General features: G+C 38.5%; 1 protein-coding gene across 2 annotated transcripts; it reads right to left on the bottom strand.

Moving 5' to 3' along the window:
- Window positions 1–12,621: 12,621 nt before the first annotated feature.
- On the bottom strand, window positions 12,622–17,980 carry LOC143857154 (putative F-box protein At4g17565). 2 transcript variants are annotated; one of them, XR_013238479.1, is made up of 2 exons: window positions 17,740–17,980; window positions 12,622–13,388 (listed from the first exon to the last, which is right to left on the bottom strand). XR_013238479.1 is itself a non-coding variant. In XM_077367480.1 (2 exons), the coding sequence occupies exon 2, from the start codon at window positions 17,464–17,466 to the stop codon at window positions 16,333–16,335; it is 1,134 nt and encodes a 377-aa protein (XP_077223595.1). In that variant the 5' UTR covers window positions 17,467–17,506; window positions 17,740–17,957; the 3' UTR covers window positions 16,123–16,332. The 2 variants fall into 2 exon arrangements, 1 of the variants encoding a protein (XP_077223595.1); XM_077367480.1 differs by lacking the exon at window positions 12,622–13,388 and adding an exon at window positions 16,123–17,506 and having other exon boundaries at window positions 17,740–17,957.
- Window positions 17,981–19,965: the final 1,985 nt, after the last annotated feature.

Raw genomic sequence — 19,965 nt, 5'->3', positions numbered from 1 at the left:
ATAGTTACCAAAGTCGCCATCCACCCTCCGACCCGCGATCTGGGGTCGCACGATCCCAAACGTGGTTCGCTAGGGACCCGGATCGCCAAAAATGACGACCCGTGGCGACCTGCGGGAGAGAATGGTAGAAATGCATATAGACTAAGGGAGAGATGGATGGAGAGAGCCACAAATTTTATATGTTTTGGGTTGGATTGGAACTAGAGCTTTCTTTTTGAAAAAAATATGTAAGGCATACATGAGGTTTTTTCTATTTTGTTTAGTAAATGGATGTAGTGTGGACTATGGAAGGATATTCATATATTCCAACGGGAACTTTCTTTTTGAAAAAATATGTATGACATAAATGAGGTTTTTATATTTGTGTATTAAATGTACATAGTGTGTACTATGAATGATATTCTTGTAAAAATATATGAAATTATATATATATATATATATATATATATATATATATATATATATATATATATATGTGTGTGTGTGTGTGTGTGTGTAGAGAGAGAGAGTCTAAGGCTGAATTAGCTCTCCAAACTGACCGCAACTCCGAATAGCGAACCGACATAGCATACCCTCATCGTACCGCGTACCGGGCTACCATCGTACCCAGTTCCTGTTCCCATACCATGTACTGGAACGAACTGCATTCCAGGTAATATTGATCAAAACTCCTTTGACTCAAGTTATGATCGCGTCAACCGAGAACCCAATCGCTTTGTGCGATTGGCTAGGACTTGCCCTGGCCACATATTGAAACATTCTTATTGTATATTGTTTCTTAGGCTACTTGGGTTAACACCATTATTTTTTTAACATACTCACGGATTATGCCTCAAAATAGGTGGCTTTTTTTGGAGCATGGATGATATATTTCAACCGACTTCTTGCACTTGAGATACGAGAACCTGTCTATTCTTGAATGATTTGATGACATTTTTTCTCAAATAATGATTGGTTCGGCTGGATGAATGGTTGGATCCCGGGTCTGTACCCGTCATGTACTCAAAATTTGAACTTAGATTCTTGTCTGTGATGCTTCTGATAGTACCCAATTGCTGTATGACAGGTTGTAGCCTTGTAGGTCTATCATTCCCCACCCCAACACACCTTTTCTTCTTCTTTTTTGCTTTTTCTGATTTTAAAATTGCATAACCTCCTTTATACTTTTAGAAATATATTTTCAAATTTTACTTCCGCTACATTAGTTTAAAAACTGCGCTGAAAATATTTACATTTTCACCGGAGGTCAAAACTTTGGAAAAAATAACCGGTGGTCCTATACCGGCGGATATGATAAATTATCCACGCCATCTACGGGCAGATTGATTAAGGCTCGTAGTTCACGGGGTGTGTTTTTTTTTTTTTTTTTTTCTGAACTTCCTGTTGGTTAAACCAAACTTTCTTGTAGTGACAGCTAATGCTTCGGGAACAAGAGGCTAGACTGACTAAAGAGGTATGTCTAACATCAATGATCAAGTTATTCTAAAATATACAGACAAGGCAACGTCTGCACCTTCATAGTCTACCTTCTTATACCATCATAGAAATGCAAGTGACACATCTTCTTTACACAGTATGAAACAGGGGATCATTTTACACCCCTTCTATTGCTTCAGTAAGGAGGGCCATTGACCAAATCAATTCCAAAAATGTAAGTTATTCTCCCTTTTTTTCTTCCTAACATTATGATTATGCTCATTCATTGGACATGGTGGTGGGCCATTTCTATTCAAATATAGAAAAAGTAATGAGAACACATTACGAGTTGTCCACTCACAATCGAGTCTCAAAATCCAAAACAAACATGGCCTTCCTGTTTTTATCTCACTTGGTAAAAACATACTTGCACCAACAACATACTTGCTCCATAGAAGAAACAAGTGTCACTCATGGTGGCGAGAACATCACTGCACATCACAACTCCCAAAAAAAAAATCCAAGGATAATCATGTCTTCAGTTTTGGGCTGAGCTTTTGCAAGAAATAAAATGAATTTGATTCAACCAAAAGCAAATCCAATTAATAGGTAAAAGCTTCATCCGAATTTACTAAAATCAACAGTAGAGCAGAAAGTATTCAACTATGAAAAGTTCTGCTACAAGAAATTCAACTTGGAGGAAAAAAAATCCAGCCATGATATGGTTATGGAAAAGTTTGGCAGGACGCAACTGAAAAGATTAGTATAATAAACAGTGTTGTTGGTGAATGCACCTCCCCTCTTGGCTGACAATGTGTGTCAATATCATATGTTAATTGCTCGAGAAGAAAATATAAAAGAATGTAATTTAAATTAAGAGATCCGAAAATTTGGATTCAGTCCTTTTACTTTCATGGAACTGAACAGTTTTCTATACGCTTGTTTAATTTGCTGCCAAAAATCCGCAATACGTGTGTAAGTTGCGGAAGGCTTTATATGGCTTGAAACAGGCTCCGAGAGCGTGGTATGGTAAGATAGCGGAGTTTCTCATTGCTAGTGGTTATTCATTGGCGTTGTCGGATTCTAGTTTGTTTGAGAAGTTCACAAATAATAAAATTTCAGTGGTGCTTGTGTGTGTTGATGATCTAATCGTTACTAGAGACGATTTTGAAGAAATCATAAGAATCCGAATTAATCTTGGAACATGTTTTCAGATGAAGGAGCTAGGAGAGCTTAGTCTTTTTCTTGGTCTTGAGATGGATCGAACTGAGAAAGAGATATTTATAAGTCAGCGGAAATAGGTCGGAGATCTACTCAAGCGGTTCGGGAAGGCCGAGAGCAATCTAATTGCTACTACAATGGAGATTAATGCAAAGCTTTGACTAGAGGAAGGAGAATTCAAAAATCCGAATATGTATCGTCAGCTAGTGGGTAGTTTTCTTTATCTAACCCTCACTAGTCCAAATATAGCACAATCGGTCAGTATTGTAAGTCGATTCATGCAAAAGCCTAAAAAACCACACCTTGATGCAGTTCGTCGAATACTGAGGTATGTAAAGGCACGATGGATTTTGGTATTTTCCATGAAAAAGGTGGTAATTGTGAAGTTATGGGATTATGCTTGAGATCTTTCCACACAGAGATCTACTACAGGGTATGTTTTTAGCTTACGATCGGGAGTCATTTCATAGTACAAACGACAACCGGCCGTTTCTTTATCCATAACTGAAGCGGAGTATCGTGCTGCGGCAATGGCGTCACAGGAGAGTGTGTGGTTAATGATGTTGATGGAAGACCTACACCAAGATACTGATTATACGGTGGGATTGTATTGTGACAATAAGAGTGCGATCAAGCTTGCGGAAAATCCAGTGTTTTATGCTAGAACGAAGCACGTGGAAGTACATCATCACTTCGTCAGAGAGAAGGTGCTTCGTGGAGCAATTTCTCTCATGTCAGTTCGTTCAGATGATTAAAGTTGCCGACATATTTGACAAAGGTCTGAACTACAAGAAGTTTGTGAAGTTTCGAAAGGAACTTGGCGTGACCAATAGAGAGTCAGCGCTGAGGGGGAGTGTTGAGAGTCACCACTAACTCATCTACACAGTGCCGGAGGGGACGGGCCGGCACGGCATGCCCCATTGCGGGCCCACATGGGTGACTCCTATCCTAACTAGGAATCCTAGTTTGTTTAGGAGTTAAAGAGTTAGTTGAGTAGAGTCCAATTATAATAGGTCTGTTTGTGGTTAGAAGCTAGTCCTATTAGGATTGTGTTGGTGTTTACGCTATTAAAGAGAGATAACCGAAGTCCAAATTAGTGAAGAGAAAATGTTCAGTAACGTTATATAGCAGAGAGAGAACTGAGTGTGAAGTAAAGCAAACAGAGAGACACGAGCATAGAGAAGTAGAGAGGATAATATTTGACTGAAAAACGTTAATGCTCTGTTTGGTTACCTATTTTTGAGGAGAATAGCGGGGGATGATCTTCTCTTGAATTGTCGAAGCTTGTTTGGTTGCCTTTTTAGCAAATTAGGGAACTTTGACCACCACCTTTGTCGGGCTCTTGTCGGCTAACGTGGCACCCTCCAAATCTAGTGCGGGTCCTCTCATCCTACCTACCCAAATGAACCCAAAATTTAACACCTTGGATCGATCTAGTGCGCGTCCTCTCACCCTACCTACCCATATGAACTGCTGCTAAAGGATCAATTTGGAAATGAAAATCGTCATAGACCCTCATTCCATATATAAGAAAATTCTTAGTAAAGCAAAATGTTAGAGTGAAAAGCGGAGTTACTTTTTCTCTCCTGCAAGGTACTCATCAGCTCTTACTTGCCTAGTTTCTGCGATCAGATCCGTTGATCCGAACGGCAATCATAACCCTACCCAAATTCCCTTGAGAATACCTTGATCGGATGATCTTTGGACTTTGATCCATCAAGACCGCATGTTTTACCCCATGATTTTCTACGAGATCAATGGTCTTCACCTCACATACATATCCCCCTTACAGGACACAAAAATTAAAGAAAATGGCACTGATAAATTCACCCCCTTTACGGTTTGTGGCTTCATCACCAACTCTCTCTCCCCTTAGTGGGGCCAACAACTTAATTGTTTACATCTTTGAACAAGGTAGGCCCCACCTATATTTATTATCACAACCCGTATTCTCTCTTCCTCTCCTGTCTTTGTAATGATATAGTCAATGGCTCCCAAAGAGGCCTTAATGTCTAATTTTCAAGTTAGAATAAACTAAACTATTCTCATTTGCAAATGATGACCAGAGGCATGTACAGAGGCCCTTACCTTATGAAGGTATGTTTGGCCTTTGGGAGTTCAAAGCTCCAAATTCAAATAGATCGAATGATCCCAGCCATCCGGAAACATTCCATTAATAGATGTTAGCTGTTGATCATGTCTCAAAATTTGTGTAAAGATCATCATCTATCTTGTGGTAAAATCGTCCCTAGATGCAATAGGGCTCACAAGATCAATGGTCATCCGGCCAGTCAATCAAAAATAAAGTGGTATTTTCAATTTTCAACATGTACGTAAATTGTATCGTATTATGCCCTAACTCGATTGACAGTCTGAACATCGATGCGAGCTATTCTACCTAGACCTGGCAAACGGGTAACCCGCGTGGGTACGGTACGACCCATGCAGGTACGGGTAAAAAATACCCGCGATTCTGCGGGTAGCCATTTCATGTACCCAGACTCCACCCGAGCGGGTACGGGTAAACCCGTGGGTAACCGGGCAAATTTTGGAGTTCTATTGGTATCACATTCTCCAAGCCTCCAAGGTTACCGACAATCTGAAAATTGCCCCATTTGATGGCCACAATTATGGAATACCCATCACATAGAAGTGTTTCCAGTTCGTGAAAAGTAATCAATTGAATACATGAATTGTGTGACAATGAATGCTTAATCAACAAGTAGAATAACAAAATAAATGCAATAAACTTCGCATTGATGAATCAAGAACAGACATGTCAGCTTTTAAAGGCACATACCTAATACCTTCAGTCTATTCCAAGTACAACAGGCAACCTGAAAATTCCACTACAACAGGAAACCTGAAAATTCACTGAGGGAGAATATATATATATATATGGCGGAGTTTCTTCATGTACATGAGGGCATTTTGGTCTCTAAAAGTCTTTCGGAGCCTGATTTTTTCATTTTTCATTTTTTGCTTTTTGTGATGCTATGCCTGCGGGCACCTGCTGATTTACCCGGCCCAGCCCAGTTTTGACTGGCCAGGTGGACCCGCGGGTCCACTTCAAACGGGTCACTAATCAGAGACCCACACGTGCAAATTTGCGGGCAGGCCGGGTGGAGCCGCGGGTGCGGGTCACTTTTTGCTAGGTCTAATTCTACCCCAAGACCTACATCTCTGATTAAACGTTCCCAAACGGTGGATTTCTAGTTATTCTGGTAATTGATCAGTTTCATTGGATCTCATGTCACCACATGGATGTGATCTGGTTTGTTGATATTTTTTTAATACACACAAGTCTGTCCAATTGCCATTGGCCCCACCTTGATCTGATTGTCAGAGTTTTTATATGGTGTAAGCCCTTATATTCCAGTATTTTTCAAAAAGTATTGTGTCTTACATTATAGGATGATCCAAACTGTCCATCCATTTGATTAGCCACAACAGAAATAGGTTGTGTCCCAAAATCATTTCCACATGATGATCCCAAACCTCCGATTTAGAGTTTTGCAATTCCTCTATAGACTGTAGGGCATCCTAAGGAAATGATTTTTTGGCAACAACCTATGGACAGTTCGGATCATCATCATACACCGTAATACTGGACTATGCGGCTTACACCATATATTATAAAGAGTAAAATGATATGAATATAGTTTATGTAAAGGGATAACATTATAAATTGAAGGTCCCTTTAAATAAAACTTGAACTGCGCTAGTTCAAGTTACTTTTTTCACGTGTGGTCGAACAATTGAAAATCAGGAAAAAAAATTCTTTTCCAAACATTTTCAAAAATTACCAGCAAACCAAACAAGGCCTAAAGGATCATTTTTTTATAAGGCTTTTTTCCTAACATTGTGAAGAATGCAAATGATTTTTTTTTCCTAGGCCTTAGATCCAGGGATGAAATGTATCTGGCGTGGGATTAGCACTATGAGAGTCGTTGATGTGCGGCCAGATCAATGGTCCCAAATTTACGTGTCTTAATCAACTGCCGATGTGATACATCTTTAGTTCAGTCAGGTTCTGATATTCAAGCAACAACTCCAACATCACAGGTTATTAAGCAGAGGATCAGAGGACAGCCAAAATGGATGGCAGATTATGTGAGGGGTTGAGGATAAACAAGGCTTAAGCAGGAGAGGGTAAGTCAGCTGAGATTGGGTGGAACTAGAGTTTGTTAGGTGGTTAAAATGATGTAACTTCAGTCAATAGTTAGTTGATGGTTGTAACAGAAATAACTGAATGTACTAAGCATATAAATGAGCTCATTGTGAATGGAAAAGGAAGAAATTACTCAGAACTTCTTCTCTCTCTTTCTACTCTTCCTCTGTTTCTTCTCTAGGATTTCCTTTCTTTTTTCTTGATTCTTTCTAATTTCAGAAGTGCAGATTGCATTATCAAACAGATTCTTCTTCAAAGAAGCATCATTGGTGCTTTCATTGATTTCTGATCATGGCGGATGGAACTCGAGCTAGACAAAATTCTCAACCAGATGTTAACATTGATAAAATTTCCGCTCAAATGCCTGCTATGCAGAAACAAATGAGAGAGGATTTCTTGGCTCTTCTCCGCCCAATGCAGCAGCAATTGGATAAATTGTCATCCGATTTCGAATCCAATAAAAATCAGCAAAACCATAACCCATCCACTTCTTCCCAACACAGCCAAAATTCTTCCAATTCCTCTTCCCAACAAGGAGATATGCCTTCTTCTGTTCTTTCTATGCCTTTCCATAAACATGTTAAACTTGATTTTCCCAAATTTTGTGGAGGAGATCCGACGTCATGGCTCTTCAAAGGTACCCAGTTTTTTACTTTTCATCAAACCCCAGAAAATCAGAAACTTCAGATGGTTTCTTTCCACATGGAAGGTCCTGCATCAAGCTGGTTTCAATGGATGTCCAACAGCAATCAGCTACGATCTTGGCCTGAATTTGAAGCTGCACTAAAAACTCGTTTTGGCCCTTCAGCTTATGCAGATTCCCAAGGTGCGCTGTCAAAATTAACTCAGTCTGGTTCTGTTCTTGATTACCAAACTGAATTTGAGGAATTATCAACCAAAGTTTATGGTATGTCTGACCATTTCTTGAAGAGTTGTTTTGTATCTGGACTCAAACCAGAGATCAAACGAGAGGTGATAGCTCATCAGCCATATGGGTTACATCAAGCTATCGGTCTTGCCCGCTTACAAGAAGATAAAATTGCAGAATGTTGTCTTATGAATCGTCAATGGAATTCAAAATTTGGTACTCAACCTTCTATTCTAGGTCCTAGCCCAATTTTTTCTGCTAAAAAAACTTCCCAAAATTTTCCAACCAATGTATCAACCTTTAAACCTTCGACTTCAAATTCTAATCCAACAAACCAAAGAATTCCAATCAAGAGACTTTCCTTTCCTGAAATGCAGCAAAAACGAGAAAAGGGTCTTTGTTTTAATTGTGAAGAACAATTTCATCTAGGCCATAAGTGTAAAAATCAAGTCTCTATACTACTTTTGGAAGAAGGTGATGACATTTTTTATTCTGACGAACCAGATTTATCAGAAACAAAGCATCTTGATATGATGGACAAACCCACCAATATGATGGACAAACCCACCATTAGTTTTCATGCTTTGATGGGTCTCACTGTTTCAAGAACACTAAGGCTCGAAGGATTTATTATAAATCATAAGATTCAGGTATTAGTTGATGGAGGAAGTACACACAATTTCATCCAAGAAAGAGTAGCAAAGTTCTTGGGGCTTCCTATTACTCAGTCCCCTCATTTCAAAGTTCATGTGGGGAATGGGGAGTTTATGATGTGTCAGGGCCTGTGTTCCAACATCAGAATTGAGCTCCAAAATCATTCCTTCGTCACAGACTTGTTCGTCATTTCTCTTCAGGGTGCTGATGTAATCTTGGGAGTTCAATGGTTACAAACCTTGGGTCCAGTTACCACTGATTATACTTCGTTAGCCATGAACTTTATGTGGCAAGGAAAAACAATTCAATTGCATGGCATTCAAGAGCACCAGTCAGATTTTATTTCACCTACACAGTTACACAAATGGCTGATGATGGGGGTTTATCGCGTGTTTCATGCTGCTGTCTACATCAACAGCTAATTCTTCTGGACAATTCACCATTGATTCATATGAAGAGGTGGTTCCTGCTCTACAACCAATTTTAAACCAATTTACAGAGGTATTTGCTGAACCCTCTTTTTTACCTCCTTCACGTTCTACTGATCACAAGATTATGTTAGAAAACAATTCCAAACCTATTAATATAAAACCATATAGATATCCATACTTTCAAAAATCAGAGATTGAAAAATTAGTTAAGGAAATGTTGGATTCGGGTGTCATTCAGCCTAGTACAAGCCCTTTTAGCTCCCCTGTTTTATTGGGAAAGAAAAGAGAAGGCAGTTGGAGGTTTTGTGTAGATTATAGGGGCTTAAATTCTATTACTATTAGAGATCGGTTTCCTATACCCACTGTGGACGAATTACTCGATGAATTGCATGGAGCAGAGGTGTTTTCTAAGTTGTATTTACGGGCTGGATATCATCAAATCAGAATGGATTCGTCGGATGTTCCAAAAACTACTTTTAGAACACACGATGGACACTAAGAATTTCTAGTCATGCCTTTTGGCCTGACAAATGCTCCTTCTACCTTCCAAGCAACCATGAATCAGGTTTTTCAACCTTTCTTAAGGAAGTTTGTCATTATATTTTTTGATGACATCCTTGTGTTTAGCAAATCGATGGCTGAACATATTATCCACCTTACCCAAGTCCTTCAAACTCTCAAAGACAATTCATTCTATGTTAAGCTCAGTAAATGTTCCTTTGGACAAAATTCTATTGAATATTTAGGACATTTCAATTCTAAGAAGGGAGTTCAACCTGAGCAACGAAAGATAGAGGCCATGTTGCAATGGCCAGTTCCTTCCAATCAGAAACAGTTGAGAGGATTTCCGGGTTTAACAGGGTACTATAGAAAATTTATAAAAGGATATGCCACCATCGCCGCTCCCTTGACAGAATTGCTTAAACTAAATTGATTTTCATGGACCTCGCTCCCTTGACAGAATTGCTTAAACTAAATTGATTTTCATGGACCTCTTTGACACAAGAAGCTTTTCAGAATTTAAAATATGCAATGACAAGAGCACCTGTCCTTACATTACCGGATTTTTCATTGCCTTTTTGTGTGGAAACCGATGCTTCTGGTGTAGGAATTGGAGCTGTTTTGATGCAACAAGGTCATTCAATTGCTTATTTTAGCAAGAAATTGTGTCCTAGACTGCAAAAGGCTTCGACTTATGTATGGGAATTGTATGCCATTACATCTGCTGTGGCTAAGTGGCGACAATATCTGTTAGGGAATAAATTTTTTATTCATACAGATCAAAAGAGCTTAAGGGGGCTTATGGATCAAGTGATTCAAACCCCTGAGCAACAGCATTACCTCACCAAATTATTGGGTTATCAATATGAAATCAGTTACAAACCGGGAAAAGAGAATTCTGCTGCTGATGCTTTATCCAGACTACCAGCTGAAACATCAGTCCCTTCTTCACTGAATATGATGGCTGTTTCTGTTCCTCAATTCGATTTTTTGAAGACACTCAGATCAGAGTTGGCACTCGATAGTCATTCGCAAGCTCTAATGCAGAATTTACAACAACAGTCCCGCGATTCATTGAATTGGTCAGTTAAGGATAATCTGCTTTTCTATAAAGGAAAACTTTTCTTGCCAGCTAATTCTGAACTTAAAGACCGTATGATTAGTGAATTCCATTCTACACCCATTGGAGGGCAAGCGGGTGTTCACAAGACTTATTTTCGATTAGCAACCAATTTTTTTTTAAATCCATGAGGTCAGATGTTCACAAATTTGTTCTAAAGTGTTTAACTTGCCTACAGATCAAAAGCCCCATGTTCCTTCTTATGGTCTTTTACAACCGTTACCTATTCCATAGCAGGTTTGGGAGGATTTAAGCTTAGATTTCATTACCCATCTGCCTATTTCTAATGGATTTTCTGTGATATTGGTGGTAGTGGATAGGTTCTCTAAGAGTGCTCATTTTAGACCTTTACCCAAGCATTATAATGCTAGTAAAGTTGCAACCTTATTTATGGATATTGTGTGCAAACATCATGGGATTCCAAGATCAATGGTCAGTGATAGGGATTCAGTTTTCTTGAGTCAGTTTTGGAAAACTTTACTTCATTTACAAGGAACTGAGTTGAGGATGAGTTCTGCGTATCACCCTCAAACTGATGGGCAAACTGAAATCGTCAAGCGTTGTTTGGAACAATTCTTGAGGGCTTTCACATCTGATTATCCTACTAAGTGGTCCTTCTTTTTGGGATGGGCAGAGTATCACTATAATACAGCTTTTCATTCATCCTTGGGTAGATCTCCATTCGAAGCTGTTTTTGGTCGATTACCTCCTCCTAACACACCGGCATATTGCAAGGGCACTTCCAAATTAGAAGCATTGGATCAGGATTTGGGTACCAGGGATGAACATCTACACTGTCTTAAAGCACACCTTCAGTCTGCCCAATCTCGTATGAAAGCTAAGGCAAACACCCACAGAACTGAACTACACCTTCAAGTAGGTGACTGGGTCTTATTGAAATTACAACCATATCGTCAAGTGACAGTAGGACATAAGCCTGATCATAAATTGGGTAAAAAGTTTTTTGGTCCTTTTCAAATCATCAAAGAGATTGGGTTAGTCTCGTATAAACTTCAGCTTCCAGAAGGATCACAAATCCATCCAGTATTTCACATTTCCGTACTGAAACCTTATTATGGGGATCCAAGTTCAGTTGTAGTGCCACTTGAGTTACCTTTGGTCAGCATTGACAACCATCCAGTGATTGAACCTTTGGCTATTATCAGTGAGCAACAAGTTTTTCGACAGGATAAATGGATTAAGCAATGGCTGGTGCAATGGAAGCACTTACCACTCGAAGACACTTCTTGGGAAGATGCTACTGAATTACAAATTTTGTTTCCTGCTCTTCACCTTGAGGACAAGGTGGTTCTCAATGAGGGTGGCAATGATACATCTTTAGTTCAGTTAGGTTCTGATATTCAAGCAACAACTCCAACATCACAGGTTATTAACCAGAGGATCAGAGGACAGCCCAAATGGATGGCAGATTATGTGAGGGGTTGTGGATAAACAAGGCTTAAGCAGGAGAGGGTAAGTCAGTTGAGATTGGGTAGAACTAGAGTTAGTTAGGTGGTTAAAATGATGTAACTTCAGTCAATAGTTAGTTGATGGTTGTAACAGAAATAACTGAATGTACTAAGGCTATAAATGAGCTCATTGTGAATGGAAAAGGAAGAAATTACTCAGAACTTCTTTCTCTTTCTACTCTACCTCTGTTTCTTCTCTAGGATTTCCTTTCTTTTTTCTCGATTCTTTCTAATTGCAGAAGTGCAGATTGCATTATCAAACAGATTCTTCTTCAAAGAAGCATCACAATGTCACTCTTAAGTTCAGTCTTCCGAGCCAGGCCCACCTTGGATTGTCCACGATCCATAAATCACACCAAATTTTCAGTGGGACCCATAGTCAATGGGCCACAGCAAAACCAATCTATTTGATGGCCCAGATTGTCCAAAAATTTGCTTGCAATTCGAATAAGAAATCGACATCCAGTCCAATCTTTACTTTTGGGAACTTTTGGGGCCAACCGCCCGTTATTCAAAACCTGCCTTTGAAGCCAAAGGACAGTCAATTCGGGCAGTTCTTATTCACCCATTTCCACATACTTCATCAGCTCAGAGAGACAGAATGAAAAGCAATGCCAAACGAGACCCAAAGTCCCATGAAATGGAAGGCCTGGATCAATCTACGCAGTGCACAGTGTAACAGGGCATAGTGTTATATTGGCTAGGAATAATAATAGATCAAATGTACATCAATACAAGTTCAATAGTAAAAAAGGGAGCTTTGAAGGTAATAAATCAAAACTGTAAGCAAACTGCATATCAATCAAAAGCAAACAAATAAGGAGATAGGTAATATTACAGTACTGCACATCATATTACATTGTGATAAGCATTTATCATCTCTCTTGATAGTAGCACTCATTATTTTAGACTGTCATTTCCTATTACAGTCTCTATCAATACATGACGGTGCTACTGTAGAAATATCATGAATAAGGGGAATGCTAAATTGTGAGTACAACTCAACAAGCGACTCAAGATGATATCATAGTGAATTTGTTCACCTTTGTGTTCAGAGTGGATTACCACATTCATTGCTTGAACAGAGCATAAATTATGTTTCTTCTTTTCTTTCCTACTCCATTATTGCTAAGACGATGAATTCTTGACATAGCCGCCTCCATTTCAACAATCCAGTTAAAAATAATCTCACTGCAACTTCAGAGGATTCAAACATCTATTTGGGATTCCCATTCAGAGCTTGAACTACCCCATGGAGGAAAACAATCCATTTAAACAATCCAGTTAAAAATAATCTCACTGCAACTTCAGAGGATTCAAACATCTATTTGGGATTCCCATTCAGAGCTTGAACTACCCCATGGAGGAAAACAGACATGAGAATCAGCTCTCTCGAAAAGGAAAATGTCCAAAAGTGTGGCTCCAACCTTCATATGAAGAGAGATAAAAGGCCACGATCAGATCATATTTTTTATGAATACAGGCACCTATAATTCGCCTCAAAAAGAATCTTCTCCTCGCTACTTTCCACAGCCACCTTCATAATTAAATACAGAATTAGTCTCTACTAAGAAGAAATTAGCAGATTTTTGTCTGAAAGGATCAACAAAATGGAAAACATAAATCACACAAGAGAGTAAAATACAGTTTGATCTGTCAGATCTAACAGTTGTTTTATTTATTCAAGTCCTATGGTCTGCCTTTAAAAAAGTATCCAGAAGAATCAGCGTTAATAAATCGGATGGTATCGGGAAAGGTTTACAATCGACCTTCAATAACAGAATTACAAGATCAAGTGCTTGCCCGACAGAAGAGGCAGAAGTGCAATTTACATTGATGATTTTCAATTTCTTGTTATGACATTGCAACTACAGGATGGTAGACTAGATTTTGGGTTTTCTCCCTAGGTCTTCATACATTACTAAAGAAATTAGTCTTCATACCACTTTTGAAAACTCATTTTGTACCCCTTTACCCTTTCCAATATAAAAAATGTTTCTGTTTTTTTCCACTAAACAATCCATCACAAACAAATCTCAATATCTTGACACATATTAAATTCCTCATAGTATGCACACTTTACCAATTTCAATAATGCTTCTGTTATTTCCCACTAAACCATTAATCACATACAAATTCAATTCCTTCACAAATATTAAATTCCTTGTGATATGCACACCTTAAACTTCTTACAGCACTTTCAAAGAGACCATTCAAAAAAAAAAGATAGCAATTTCAAAGAGCACCCACTAATCCTTTTTGCATTAGTTTTAAAAATTTTGAAAGTGGAAACAGATTCTAATATCTTTGTGATAAAATACAGCAACATCAATAAATAGGACGGATTACCCCTTCTGGCTGACAGGCAGATATTTGTGTTTGTTTTTTTTATTTACTTCTTCCTCAAATCAACATCATAGTTCTCCATATTTCCTACAGAAAAAAAAAATCCCCGTGTTTTCCTAACTATGCAGTTTTCAAATAGCCCGAGATCTAGTTTGGCAAGTGGTAACCACTCAAAAAAAAAATCTAATTTTGGTTAAGAACATTGGTTAAGAACATCAACAGCACAAGGAACAAAAGGGGTAAGACAACAATAGAAGATCAAATCAAATAGCAAGAGAGTTACCAAAATGAGATTTTTTTCCCTCGGTGATTGACCAAATCAAATCCAAATCAGTTGAAACTTTTACAGAAGCATGATAAGAACCATGTAAGAATATTGTAAATTTTTCATGAATTTTTATTTCTGTTTGGTGCCAATTATTCTTTGATGAGATTCGAGCATGTAAGGAGGTCAGCTAATAGAAAGCCTGACAAATTGGCTAAGGGGGTCAGCTAATAGAAAGCCTGACAAATTGGCTAAGCCTGACAATTATTCTTTGATGAGATTCGAGCATGTAAGGAGGTCCACAATTTCGGTCCGAAATTTTGAGAAATAGTAATTTTTTTTTTCAACAAAAAAAATATGTTACAAAATTTCGGAATTTCAGTCCGAAATTAATTAAATATTCTATTTTAATTATTACCAAATTTCGACCTCAATTTCAGAATTTCAGTCGAAATTTCGGTTTTTTGAAAGTCCGAAACCGGTACCGAAATCGAAATTTTAAACCATGAGTTTAGATGGAGAAAAAAGGATATAATCACTCAAGGCATCATGTTATAACGTTGAGGACTCACTCAGCCAGCATCCTTTTATAATGTTTTAAGTGAAGTATTGATAGGCTCTCCCTATTAGTCAATAGGATATAATCGCTTAATTCATTAGTTAATGACTCAAAGCTCATACTTAATGGTCAAGTAAAGAAAAACACTCAAGGCAAAATTGAAGGCAAAATTGAGAGATAATAGTGAGATGGTGTGAGCCCTGGCAATCTAAATCTAAAAAAAGGGTTGAAAAATAGAAACTATCCAAGGTGCTGAAATAAAATTAATCTAAAATAACGGAAATTGTCTAGTCACCCTGGCTGGATCACATCAATCAGAAATACAAAATAAATATTTTTATCGTTAAAAATGTGGTGCAACCCATATGTTAGTACACTTCAATGAAATGCCATACATTACATGATTCAAAATCTAGTGGAATCAAGAATTGAATTTGAACTCTTTGGCATTCTTCCATTTCATTGACATCATAAGAACGAAAAATTGAATAGCTCCACAATTTAACACCACAATTTAAAGTATTGAAAATACAAAAAAAAAAAAAAAAAAAAAATCATAACCTCCTTGATTCTCAGTTCAAAAAGACCAAGTGAAAGCTACTCATACAACACCTTCGAGAACCCTGTGTGCACTACAAGCTCAACATAACACACACAGGCAATAAGTTTCTGGTTACGAATAACACTGGATGTTAAAACCTCATTGTTTCTTTAACAGGAAAATGAGAAAGAGGGGGCGGGGGTGTTCTTGTATCTTTAAAAGCAAAAGGTTTAAAAATAATAATAAACACTGGATGTGAAATTTTCAAGTCCACCCTTGGTTACGAATTACTCAGCTCAGCCGATGATCCACTTCCAAGGCCATGTTAAACGGGGTGGGTGGAGAATCATTGGGTCCCAAAATAACAACACTAATAGCCATCTATTATCATAAAGCAAGAAAACCTGCCAATGATATTTGTTTCTTTTGCAAAAAAATATACAACAATGTAGAACGATTTTGGTTCTTTCTAAAACTATGGAACCATACCAATAAGATGAAGCTACTAAAATCGGAAATAATTGTAGTAAAATTAGAGTCAAATCCCTTTGAGCACAACAGAACAAGAAGAAAAGCTCAATTTAAATTGTAAATCCTACCCTAAAGATAAAATTAGTAAAGACGAGCTCAAATTCTTTAATTAGAAACATAGAAAGCAAAACAAGAATACAAGCTCAATTAAAATCCTAAATTTCACTGAAAGAAAAAATTACTAAAGATAAGCTCAAAGTCTCCACTCAGAAATAAAGAAATAAATATAGTTGTTGTTGCTATGACTGCGGTGTAAACGAAATGTTTGTCCACTTTAATGAATTGTAAAGCTGAGACAGATGTGGATAGATTGGAATGTGTCGGTTGATCTCGCCATTCTCTAAGCAAAACATCCATAAATTAACACCCCGACATTTACTATTCCTGTGAGCGGACGAAATGGAGTTTCCTTTGAACCCCAACAAGCCAGATGATTTAAGAGAAACAGAGCCACTCGTACTGGGGTGTTCATTATCCCTGTGAGCAAAACAAATGGAGTTTCCTTTGAACCCCAACAAGCCAGATGATTTAAGAGAAACAGAGCCACTCGTATCCAAGAACAGTATGTAGTCACCAATGCTTTCCACCAAAACCCACTTTGGAGCACTCTGATCTAGCTTGAAAACACGGAAGGTTCCAGTAGCACAAATATTTCCGAAAAGGGATCCTTCATAATGAGAACAAAAATCTCTTGGTTCAAGACAATATCCTACAACCATCAACAACTCTCCACATGATTCCATCAAATGGTAAGAAAAGTGGTGGGCGACCCTCAAATATCCATTAGGCTTGGATGGTAACCGTGACAGAACTTTCCTCCAACGTCGTCTAGGTTTGTCTCCCAAATTGAAAGCCTGAAGTTCTCCACTTCCAGTCATGGCATAAATAAATCCCTTAAAGAATATGAAATCATCATAGTCACCGTCTTTTTTCCCAATGGGAGTCCATGTTTCACCTCCAATTTGACAGGAGAATAATCCTCCATAAACAGTAAGGGCCACAACTACACGGTTAGCAGCTATGGTTTTCTGATCCTCACAGGTGGGTGGTGGAAATATCACTGCCTTCTTCAACCTCCAGGGGTCGAATTTCAGTCCACGCAAAAAAGACACATTATATGGAAGCTGGACTCTGGATCTTGAAAATGGGTTCAAGAGAAAACACCGTGCAAACCCATCTGTCATTATCATCCACTGGCCAGAAGATCCACGGCATTCGAATCCACGTGCCTCTGGCAACTTTAGATTGTAAACTCTGCTCTCGTATGGGCTGAAAAAACTCCGAGTCACACTGTTTTGATTCTCAGAGAGCAGAAGCCATGGTAATGGAGATGATGTGTTAGGTTTCTTTTTCGCGACACTTGTCCACCACATACAGACAGCACCAAAGCGGATATGATCCTCGAGGGATAGCCTATTTAGAATAAAAACTATGATATCCATGGGAAGTTCAGACCACCTACGCTCTACAGCATCCATTGATTTAGAAAAAAAAAATCTAATTTTTGTCTAGAATACCCACAACACGAGGAACCCAGATCAAGTAAAGGGAAGAAGAAAGGAGAAAAAGGCGGTAAGACAACACTAGATGCTCAAATCAAATAAAAAGGGGAGAAGAAAGGAGAAAAGGGTAATAGAGAATGTTACCAAAACGAGATTTTTCCCCCAATAAACCGTGTTCTTCTCTTCGTTTCTTCTCCCAACTGCAAAAGCCTTCAACCTTTTTTTTTTTACACGAAGTCAAAAAGAGAGAAGGAGGGTTTTCTTCTTCACAAACCCTAGAAACTCAAATCCAATAAATTTAAAAGGTTAGAAGAAAGGGGAAAGTGCCAACTAAAGTTTCCCGATGGCTACCCTATGTTTCTATAGAACAAACACATATGAGTCAAAAATGATATTCGCACTCTCTTTGTTTTAGGAGACTTGGTGACTTTTTATATAAGTCCGTTATTTTTTCAAAATGAGAGTGGGACCCACTTCTTAGGATGATCTACAATGTAAATAAGTTGTACACATATATCATCTTCATAGGATGATCCAAACCGTTCATTTGTTAGCCCCCCCCAAGAGGTTGTAGGAATTGGAGTACGGATTACGATTTCGATTTCTGATTCTCTCAATCCAAATTCAGCTCTAGTTTTTTATGAGATATCAGGCCCACCATTATTTAGTGTTTTTTTTATTGATTTCTACTTTTCTGAGCAATCCAACACTCAGGGGCTTCGAGCAGTATCCAAGGTTTCACCTTGTTTTTATCTTACATCGACTGAAGTTATATGCTCGAAACTTTTTTCTCTCCAGTGGAAACTACAAATGCTGCTCCATGTATGTTCATCTGCTCAAAAATCATATTTGTAGCTGGTAAACATCTGTTGAGCTACCACCTTATTGCTACAATTTTTACATCAACATTTTTTTTGCTTTTATATCCCATGCTGTTCTCTCTTTTTCGTGCAGCGCTTAGTTAGTCCCTGATGTTTTTGTGCATTTTCTTAGTTCTTCTGCTGTAAATAATACAGGAATGGATGCCCAGGTTGCTTATAGCTTCCACCATTTATGTGATGAAAAACCATGTCTTGCACATTGTTTAATTGCAAAGAAGGTATGATTAGATTATCATTTTTTTATTAAACTGTATTGATCTAATTTTAGAGGGGACTATTGCCTTCACTACATTTTAGTATGGGTGCAACTTGGGCTGGGCTCAACCTGAACGCTACGGGTTCAACCCGATTTTGGCTCGGGTTGTGGTGGCTTTTCTTTGGGTTAGGTTGGGAAAAGGAAACCCGATTTAATTTCGGGTTGGGTTAGGATTGAGGCCTTGGCAACTCAACCCAACCCGAACCCGAACCCGACCTCCGTCCTGTAATTTTATCATGATTTTCTTTGGGTTATGTTTCTTCTTGTATTTTTCTTTTTGGTCCTAGGTGAACCCGACTCAACCTAACCCGATTTGGGGTTAGATGGGCTGGGTTGGGGCTGAGAGATTTAGAGGCGGGCTGGGTTACTGCTGACCATCCTCGACCTGAGGCTCGGGGTTAGGGTCGGGGGAATGCTATCTCGGGTTGCCGGGGTTGGTCTCAACCATATCCAACCCGACCCGAGTTTCACCCCTACATTTTAGCAACTTGGTTTGAAATGTATGTAGTTTATTACATTGTTGTACGCTTGATCATTCATTTTTTGGAATGAAATATGTCGTCATAAGTAGCTCCGCTATAACAATCATACCTTTGGATATTCTGTTACATAGTTTCAAAACTCCCCCACATCATTGTGGACTCCCCCGAGTCGACTCTCATTTACCTCAGTTGCGTTCTTGTCCAAGTCCGCATTTTCCCCTACGAGTCAATCAAAACCATAGTTACCAAAGTCGCCATCCACCCTCCGACCCGCGATCTGGGGTCGCACGATCCCAAACGTGGTTCGCTAGGGACCCGGATCGCCAAAAATGACGACCCGTGGCGACCTGCGGGAGAGAATGGTAGAAATGCATATAGACTAAGGGAGAGATGGATGGAGAGAGCCACAAATTTTATATGTTTTGAGTTGGATTGGAACTAGAGCTTTCTTTTTGAAAAAAATATGTAAGGCATACATGAGGTTTTTTCTATTTTGTTTAGTAAATGGATGTAGTGTGGACTATGGAAGGATATTCATATATTCCAACGGGAACTTTCTTTTTGAAAAAATATGTATGACATAAATGAGGTTTTTATATTTGTGTATTAAATGTACATAGTGTGTACTATGAATGATATTCTTGTAAAAATATATGAAATTATATATATATATATATATATATATGTGTGTGTGTGTGTGTGTGTGTGTAGAGAGAGAGAGTCTAAGGCTGAATTAGCTCTCCAAACTGAC

This window comes from Tasmannia lanceolata, unplaced genomic scaffold, assembly GCF_043159265.1.
Source record: "Tasmannia lanceolata isolate RefF3 unplaced genomic scaffold, GAP_Taslan_0.1 ptg000024l, whole genome shotgun sequence".
Classification (NCBI taxonomy): Eukaryota; Viridiplantae; Streptophyta; class Magnoliopsida; order Canellales; family Winteraceae; genus Tasmannia; species Tasmannia lanceolata.
This window is presented reverse-complemented; position numbering and strand designations above follow the sequence as displayed.

Excerpts from the sequence above, each read along its gene's own strand:
- LOC143857154 (XM_077367480.1), bottom strand. The coding sequence starts at position 17,466 with ATGTGGTGGACAAGTGTCGCGAAAAAGAAACCTAACACATCATCTCCA.